This window comes from Passer montanus, unplaced genomic scaffold (assembly GCF_014805655.1).
Source record: "Passer montanus isolate IOZ18808 unplaced genomic scaffold, ASM1480565v1 scaffold10, whole genome shotgun sequence".
In the NCBI taxonomy this organism is placed as follows: domain Eukaryota; kingdom Metazoa; phylum Chordata; class Aves; order Passeriformes; family Passeridae; genus Passer; species Passer montanus.
This window is the reverse complement of record NW_024356505.1, coordinates 12,597,450-12,607,162: the sequence shown is the minus strand read 5'-3', so window position 1 is coordinate 12,607,162 and position 9,713 is coordinate 12,597,450. Positions and strand designations below refer to the sequence as shown.

Genomic DNA, 9,713 nt, shown 5'->3' with positions numbered 1-9,713 from the left:
CTGCTCTTTGCCCTGTTGCTGGGTACCACCAGAAGGAGTCTGGCACCATCCATGACTATGTCTTTGAAACTTAAAATCATTATTTGACCATCATACTTGGCGAGAGTGGGAATTCTGAATAGCAATTCTCTTAGTGTCCCTGTGAATGCCAGGATTTCCAGGGGAAGGAGACGGAGGGATATGTTTCACCCACATTAAATACAAATGCTAAAAGGTCATAATTTCTCAACCCTTGACAACTTTCTCCATAGCAAACCAAGCATAGCAAGACTGCCAACCTGTGCCCGTTAACACCATGCAGGAATTACACAAACAGAAAACACATTCCACAGGAAAATCATGTTAGTTTCAAAGAAGGTGCAGTTTTTTAGGCAAAACTGTGGCCTATAAAAGGGGGCAAAAGGCTTGAGTTGGGATATGTGGTTTGGGTGTATATGGAAGCGCCCATGTACTGTACCTGCCCCTTTCCAGCTGCCCATCAACCCCGCACAACACAGCGGTGTTTGCAGAGCAGGAATGATCCTCTCAAATCCAGACAGGCCAAATCATCTTTAGAAGTGATGCTTCTTCAGTTGTCTGGCCCACGTTCCCAAGCCGTGGTATGGAACAGCCACCCTCAGGATGCATCCCAAGTTAACCCGCATCTGTTTTCTGGCTCACAATCCCACAGGCCAGATGCGGCTGCAAACCCAACAGACCAGCTGCACCTGCCTGGGAAGACAAGCAACAGAACACGGGGAAATGGCTTCAAATTGAACGATAGGAGGTTTAGGTATTAGGAAAAATTTCTCTGTTGTGAGGCATGGGGGTGGTGAGGCATTGAAACAGGTTGCTCAGTGAGGTTGCCTCATCCCTGGGAAGTGCTCAAGCCCAGGCTGGATGGGGCCCTGAGCCACCGTCTAGCGGAAGGCATCCTTGCCCAAGGCAGGCAGGTCGGAACGGGATGATCTTTAAGCTCCTTCCCAACCGAAGCCCTTCCGTGGCCCGCCCAGCCCCGCAGCCAGCGGCCGCTCCGAGCGCAGGAGCCGCGGGCCCAGCGGGGCCGGCCCAGAGCGCCTCGGGGGCAGCGCCGCGCGCCNGGGGCGCTGGGGGCGGCGGAGCGGCGCCAGCCGGCAGGTAGGGCCCAGCCCGGGGCCGCGCCGCGGAGGCGCCCGGCGGGACCTTGAGCGGAGTGTGAGCCCCTGGAAGAAGGGGCAGGCGTGGAACCGCGGCTGCGGGGAATCCTCGCCGTGCCCGGTGCGGTGGGACCGGCCCGGACCGCGGGGTCGCTGGGCCGGCCCTGGCAGTGAGGAGCCGGGCGGGGAGCGGGAGCTGTGTGCGGTCCGTGTGCGCGGGCCCTGCCCGGCCGCGGGGAGTGCTGCGCTCGCAGCCGCCCCGGCGGCAGCAGCTGGTGACCGGCACGAGCCGCTCCGCAGAGCTCCTCCGGCCTGGGTCTGACCGCGCCGAGCCGTGCCTGGTGACTTCTAGGCCGTCCGTTCTCCAGGCAGGCTCGGGAGGCTTCTCAGGTGGCTGCCGGGCAAATGTTTGACTTCTGTAACCGCTGTGCCTGGAGTGTCTGTGGCCACTGCTAATTTTCAAGATGTGTGACCACAGCAAAAAGTTGAACGTGTGCCCTGAGCTGAAAGCCTTACATTTGCAGAGATCTGATCCAATTTCATATCCCCATTCATGCATATAATTGTAGCTATTGTTCCTTGGTTTGGCTTCTTTATATTGGGAAATATAAAGCTTGGCTTTGTGCTGGTGCTCAGTCTGCACTAATGTTCATTTTATAGTGGTAGACTAGCGCTGCTGACAGATTCAAATTATGCCTAAAGTGCGCATACAAGTTGTATCTACCTAATTAGGACAAATTAGAAATAAACTCATTTCATAGTGTGAACAGAACATACTTTCACTGATTTACTGTTTTGTAAGCTGGCTTCCTTAAATTGTTGAAGGACTGAAGCATTGTTTACAATATCATAGTGCTCTGCACCAGATCAGGCTAGGAAAAAGAAGAAAAAGTGGCTTTACTCTGCCTGCAGATGAAAAAATGTCTTCACTCTGCATCATGTCAGCTCCATTTTTAAAATATTGGTTTCTTCTGCTTAAGATTCTAGAACAGTTTAATCACAATGTATTATCACAGATTGTTGAAAGGCATAGTTCTGAAATATTTTCAATTTTGTCTGTTGTTTTAATAATGTCGAGTCTTTAGGTTTAATTCATTTGCATTTACAAGTGTGATGATATTATTGGCTTTTAAATGGCAAAACCAAGAAATAAGTAACTTAGCAAATACCAACGTTTCATTTGGGCAACTGTTACATCTAGTGATAGTGTTGTTCATTGGAAGAGTGCTTACTTCTCCGCTTTGGTGGCTGTAAAAATGATTTTGAAAAATCTGCAGTCATGTTGCATTGTCAGTATCAAGCCAAACTCACAGTGAGGCTATAGTTCAGTTAATTGTTAATTTATGGCTCTAAATGGTTTATTTTTGCAATTAAAAAGAAAATTTGCCGCTGTACTGTTTTTTTTTTCTATGTGCTCCAGATACTGCTCTTCCAAAGTTCAACATTGACTTGGCTGTAGCACTGCTGAGGCAAGAAAATGCTAAAGACATCTGTGTCATCCAGCTATCTCCAGAACTAAAATACTGTGATTATTTTATAATTGTGAGCGGATTTTCAACACGGCATCTCCATGCAATGGCAAATTACATGCTGAAAATGGTAAGACAGATCTTGCTGCTCTCTCTGAATTTTGGGAGTGGGTTTAAGTGTTGTGATGGGAATTTCCCCAGGATTGCATGTGTAGGGGTGTGCCAGGTAAGATGAAACTGGTGACATTATGTCATTTAGTCCTGAATACATCTAGGAAGTAACTGGTTTATTTCCTTTAGCAGTACTGCACAAAATATAGGTATTATGTTTTAGAAACAGCCCTCTCTGTGTGTAGAACCCTGAGGACATCACAGCTGGGTGACTAGAACGTGAATGATGTGAGATGGTGATGATGACCTCTGTCTGCCTTTATTTTTGTCCAGCAAGCACCTGGGAATACTCAGTCATTCAAAATAGCTTCATCTGGCTGTTCTCAAACCTTGATCTTAGAATTTCCACTTTCTTAGGTACCTTATGAGGCTGGAAGAAAGCTTGGCCTCTTAAGAGGCCCAGGATCCCCTCATGAGCTTTGAGCAAACTGGTCACCCTGCTGTGCATGTACTGCAGGAGAGGAGAAGCAGCAGCAGCCATCCCTGCCCAGAAATCCTCTGCTGTTTGGCTTTGGAAGAATGAGAGCTTTTCAGTACAGGAATGCAGGTCAGAGTGAAATTACCAGTTGAGCTTAGAGATGAGGGTGAAACTCAGGAGGGAGAAACTTTCTTGCCTGAGAAGATCCATGCAGCTGTTCAAAAGCACAGCGTGAGGAATGTGACCAGCCCCATCAGGCAGCTGTCTGTACTCAGCCTGGAGTTTGCCTCCTCACCACCTACTTTATTGCCCTTCCTGACCCCACTTTTCCTTTCACTCTTGGTTTTGCTTTCTTCCTTCCAATCCCATTGTTTCAGCTGTGAGACTCTTGGGGGAAAGGAGAGTGGGAGAGATGGTTTAGCTTTTCAGGGCCTTTCTGAGCAGGTATGGGGAGTTTCTTGTGTTCTCTGCAGGAACTGGCACATCTTTGCAAACCAAAATTTTGCCTTAAGCTGGAAGTTGCATTAATGTGATTTGAGTATGCTAAATCAAAGTGCTTAGTATGTACTCTATTGCTTGTATAACTTGCTAGTCTTAACAGTTTTTCATTTCCTCCAGACCAGGAGAGATCAGTGAGTACCATTTGCCCTGCAAAAACTTGGCTGGGCTTCATGGCTGCACCCTCTGGTGGCTGTAAAAACAGCAATTTTGCGAGGGCAGAGCCTCTTGGGAGGCATGGTGTCCTCCTGGGCATCCTGAGGAACTGGGAAGCCTGGTCAAGTACTTGGGGGTTCCTGAGTTTGTCTCACATTGGAAATTTTCTAGGTAAATAGTCACAGAAGCTTAAGATGTAAAGCAGAACAAGTGCTCCAGAGTGCTGCCAGGCAGGTGGCAAGCTTTACTACCATTCCTAAACCTTCATGATTTACTCTCAGTAAAACAAAGAGGTGCTCAGGTGTAGCAGGAGATCTTCTTCCTGTTCCACTTCCAGGAACTTGTGAATGGCAAAGGCCCACATCCCCATCTGGTTTCATGTCAGAGGAAGAAGCTAACACTTGGCTGTATTGTATCTGTTCACCTTACACAGCCTCTAAAGAGGAGGCTTGGAAACTTGTAGCAGGGATCAGCCTTTGAAACCTGATGATAGCTGATGGCAGTTCATACTGGGCTTTTTAGCATTTTGAGCAGACTGTTGGAGTCTTTTGAAGATACCTCACAAGCCATCTTAAAGAAAGGAAGGTAGAACTGGTTCTGAGTTAACATTTTAAAAGTTTTCCATGCTGGTTTGAAAGCTAGCATCATTACCCAGCAGCTAACATTGTGTGGAGCAACCAGGAACAGCTGCATTTTGTGGTAATTGCATTCCCAGTGAAGTGAGACTCATTTGCCAGCCAGCCATGCTGGTACATGATGTTTTGTGTTCTGTCTTCCTTGGCAGAATGGACTTTTGGAGCCATTTCTGTCCATACTCCTTGTAGAGGAACAAGTAGGTTATGGCCAGATCTGAAAGTGACCATACTTCAGCCTTGAGCTGTCAAATTTCTCCCGCTCTGGTGGGTGTTTGGCTTCTTCATGTTCTGGCTGGGGACAGCTGAGCCTCTCAAGCTGGCACCTACAAAAGGCACCACGTGCTGCACAGAGAACTGCCCACTTTCCCTGACTGCCCTTGTGCAGCCCTGCTTTGAGCTGCTCCTCCCCTCTCCCAGGCAGGAGTCTGTGTGCTGGTCCTGCTTCCCCCAGCATGCAGTGAGTGTTGGCTGTGTGCCCTCAAGGGGCAGGGGGCTGGTTTGAATGCCTTCTTCATGGCAGGGGATGAAACGTGGTTTTGCCCCACTCCCTTCCATCTGAGAAGAGAATAAGCTCAGCATCTCCATTTCTGCATCCTCAGCCTGCCAGTGTAAACCACCAGTGAAAGGAATCAGAAATGAAACCTGGTGGTGGTGGCAGCTATAGGGACCCAGTAATGGAAAGACTACTGTAAGCAGTTGTATTTAATATTCTTCTTGATAAAAGATACCTATAAAATTCTTGGACAACTGTATGGAAATCCAGAGCATTAGGATTTCAGATTTGAGAAATCTGTACCTATTTCCTTACACTGCAAGTGTATATTAACCTTTTTCTTTTGTGCAGACCCCAGGACCAACATGAAGCAATCTAACCCATTTAAGCTTTAAAACAACTCAGCAAAGTCAACCTTCTCTGTTAAGTTTGAGTGCTTTTTAAATAAATGTAAAAGACTTAATTTTCCTTTTTTTTTTTTTTTCAGTACAAGCATCTCAAAGAAGAAGGTGGTCCTCATACTCACATTGAAGGAAAACAGACAGATGACTGGCTGTGCATTGACTTTGGTAAATATTTGTGAATCTGAGAAGACAAAGTTCTGCATGAGCTCTTTGTTGACAGAAGCATCTCACCATGAACCTTGGTTGCTGTGGAAAGTTCACAGTTCTCTGCTGTTTGGGAGTTCCAATTGTTGCTTGAACTCACTGAAATAATAAATGATTTTCCATTAAATATCTTTGGCACTAAGAAAAAAAAACAGTAATTACTCTTCAGTGGCTAAAACAGGTCCTAATAAATTGAAGGTAACAATAGTGGGGGGAAGAAAGCTGCTTCAGTCAGTTTTCTCAGGTTTCTGTAATCTATGTTTGGGTAAATGGGAGCTCATTGTAGACTGCCTTACTAGTGAACTGTTGAACAGACTTTTCTCTGACCAGATCATGCTATCAGGGTAAAACCTCAGTCCTAAGAAATTGAGTTTAATTCTTGTATTCTACAAGTGTGAAACTCTACACAAGTACAAAAGACTACATTCAAAAAGCAGTTCTCCTTCACTGCTACTTTTAGAATCTCAGCCCCTGGCTTGGTGTTTTGACATAAACGATGAAAACTTCACTTACGGATGAGTGAGGAGCACTGCAGCCACTGATGTTAAGCCTTGGCTACTTAATGATAATAATTATTGATGGTAATAACTGAAAATTGATTGGAATTTAAGGGAATAACTACAGAGAAGTGCATTAGACAAACAGTGGAATTAACATTCTCTGCTGTTGTTTGCACAGGATTAATGAAATCAGAAGAACTTAGTACATCCAAGTTTGAACCTACTTCATTATAAAAACCACCTGAGGAGCTGAGCAGAAATTGATTGGAATTTAAGGGAATAACTACAGAGAAGTGCATTAGACAAACAGTGGAATTAACATTCTGTGCTGTTTGCACAGGATTAATGAAACCAGAAGAACTTAGTACATCAAAATTTGAACCTACTTCATTATAAAAACCACCTGAGAAGTGTGAGCAACACACCTAGGGAAAATTACTTGGCTTTAGCAGAATGCTGACAGTACAAGAAAGCTTAAAATCCATCTGTCACCTCGGGGAACTCTTCACAAAGTGAAATTCCTTTGTATTTCTTCTGTTTCGTAGAAGTCATAATGTCTTTGGTTTGGAATCTTGTGATAGTGTCCTATTTGAAAGTATTGTGTCTCATGTCTTGTTACTGTAGTCGTGGAGTTTTTTGAAAGACTGACCAATTCCTAACGCTGCTTGCGACCTGGAAGCAGCAGCTTAGGAAGGGACCTTTGTCAGCTGCCATGTTGTATCTAGCCAGAAAGGGGATGGAGGGCTTAAACTCTTTGCTCAGCTGGAGGTGTAGTAGTGCTTTACTGTTCCCATGAATTCATTGTGAATTTCTGTTCTGTGCAGGTAACATAGTGGTCCATTTCATGCTGCCAGAGACACGAGAAGTTTATGAACTGGAGAAGCTGTGGACTCTTGGTCCCTACGATGACCAGTTAGCACAGATGGCTCCACAGTCCCTGCCAAAGGACTTTATCTTTGGACTGACTCCTAACAGCAGTGATCATCTTGAGACAAGAACTTGAAGCAGCTACTGCATGGAAAGAGGACAAGTGTGCCTGAGTCATACAGTCTTGAGAACTGAGCAGTCAGTACAGTTGATCAGTACAAAACAGAGTTTTTATTGGATTTGCCCAGGTAGAATTCTGAGCAAGCTAAAGTGAGCAGAATCATGGAAACTTAAGATTGGATTGGGAAAAACCCTGAAGAGTCCAGCCATGAAATGTCAGAGAAGGAGTCCTGGCAGAGCTTCCCAGGGAAGCCATTGGCCTAGTGGAGTTTGCAGTGAGAAGAGCAGGGCAAAGACAGCTGCTTAAGCTGGAACTCATGCTCAGCCTCTAGAGTAATTGTTTTTCTAAATCTTTGAAAGACACCCTGTAGTGGTAGTGCAAAACAGACTGGAGTGCTGCAAGGAAAAACTGAAATAGTACAGTTGAGATGACGCTTCTTGTGTTGAGCCATTTGCTTCTGGTCACAATAAAGCAAGTCATGGTCTGAATTGGGGGCTGAAAACAGACTGGTGTTACTGAGAACATAAAAGCCAAGAGCAACAGTGACAAATAAATGTGCTTTGAGTTATCAGAACAGTAAATCAGTTTTCCAGCCAAGGCAAACCTGGTTTTAATAATAAAAAAGCCCCAAACTGAAGTGCTTCAATTACTTGTTTTCATGTGAGAGGATTCAGCTCATCCTGCATGTGCAGTTGACTCCTCTCCTGGCTTTCTTCTCACCTACTTTCTGAAAAGGGATACTGAGACAATACACCAAGGCAGTGAAAACCTTCAACTCTTTGAAGGGGGAAAAAAGTTCTATAGGAAGCCCTTGGTCACTGAGCATTATTTGCTGCTAATGGACTGTTCAGCAATTTCAGAAGTCACTGTTGAGTGGGTTCTTAGTGTGACTGATGCATGGTCTCATAACCAGTTAAAGAACTGCAAGGTGGTAACCAATTTGTGTAAGACAAGATGCTGTTCTATACTACAGGACAGGGGTTTCATCACTGGGTTAGGATCTCTGCCTCCTGGAAAAGTTTGCTCTGCCATGTATCAGAAAGCAGAAACAGGAGATCTTGAGGGTAATCATCTTTTTCTCCCCAAAGCCCCACAAATTACTGCAAGCCCTGTCTGCATCTGTGCCCTGCCCACAGCTTCTGTAATGCTCAAAGTGAGCCTGGTTTTCATGCCTGTAGCTGAGTTGTTCAGGAGGAAGTGTGTTTGTTTAAAAGAATCCAAACAAGCCAAAACCCACTTCTCCCTCTATTTCAGGTCATGTTTTCTTGCTGTGTCTACCCTCTGTTTTTAATGAATCATTGCCTCCAAGTTCACCTGCTCTTTGATACCAGGCAGCAGATAGTTCTGTGATTAAGGGTATTTGTTAAGTGTAGTTAAACCATGCAGATAAAACATCTTTGCCCACAGAAAATATGTTGTTGGGAAATCTAACTGCAGAGAAAGGTTTTCAAAATGCTTCATGACACTTCTTGAAAGTAATCACATGGGAGAAAGATAACCTTGGCTGTCTTACAGCCTGATGGGTTCTAAATCAGGCATTTCCTCCTAGGAGTGATGCGTAGGAGTAACTTCAACTCATTCCCTTTCACTGCTGCTGTGGATATGTGATGAATAGAGGTAGGTTCAGCAAACATTACACCATTATGTGAGGCCACATTTAGTAACTAGAACCACATACAGTATCCTGTCTGAAAGAGCAGTAAAAAAAGGAGTACCCAGAAAAGAGCAGCTCTGTGAACAGGCTAGGACTCTTAGAGGTGAAAAGGGTTACTCCTCTCTAAGACAAGACAAAAAAAAAAAAAAAAACAGAGGAGAAAAAACCCAGTAAAATAAACAAATACAGTTGACTTAACTGGCAAAGTGTAATGTGAAAAGGAGTTCTATGAACATCCACTGGTTGCTATTAAACAATCAGAATGCCAGCCCAGGGAAAGAACTTGATCCTCATACATTTAAAAGAAGCATTTCTAATCTCTGGTGAGCTACTGCAGTGCCCCAGCCACGTTACCTGCCAGCCTTGCTGGGACTATGGCCTGATAGTCCTAGAAGCTGGGAGGTAGGAATTAACCCAGGCTGGATGACCAGTACTGTGCAACACTAAAGCCCTTTTGGAAAGAAAACATTTGGGAATGATTTGGATAAATCAGGTGATTTCTGGGTAAAATAAAAATACCAAACAGTTTGTGCAAGGAGTCTGTAGAGTCAGCATTCAGTCCTTCCAGACAGGTACTCGTAGGTTTGGCTCTGTGAAGGATCCCTTGCTGAGATGAATGGGAGAAACAATTGAGACTGTAGTCATCATTTCTCTGATTTCCTGCACTGCATCTGAGTAACTTCATTTTCAAGCAGTGTTTATGCCCATCACTTGAACAAACATCTGTCAGAGCCCAGCTTGAGTGCTTTCTCAACAGTTTTTATGTTTGTCTAAGAATCCTGCGCCTCACCCATATGAAGCCCAGGCTGTCTTGCCCAGCACACATGCTCTGTTTAATGGAAAAGAGCGCATGCCTTGGAAATTGCAGCTTAAGAATAAAAGCTCTGGAAGGTTAGAAGCAAATAAAAGTGTTATGATAAAGCAAATGCTTAAAACAGTCAGGAGCTGAGCTGTCACAAATGTACCAGCAGTACAGAGCAAGGCTTGACTTTATGCTGCTCAAATGAC

At 44.8% G+C, this 9,713-nt stretch overlaps 1 protein-coding gene across 1 annotated transcript; it reads left to right on the top strand.

The window, feature by feature from the left end:
* The first annotated feature begins 446 nt into the window (after positions 1-446).
* Positions 447-7,688, top strand: MALSU1 (mitochondrial assembly of ribosomal large subunit 1). Its single transcript, XM_039703141.1, has 5 exons — positions 447-453; positions 973-1,116; positions 2,536-2,714; positions 5,443-5,524; positions 6,888-7,688. Exons 1-5 carry the CDS (start codon positions 447-449, stop codon positions 7,064-7,066), a joined length of 591 nt encoding a protein of 196 aa, XP_039559075.1. The 3' UTR covers positions 7,067-7,688.
* Positions 7,689-9,713: the final 2,025 nt, after the last annotated feature.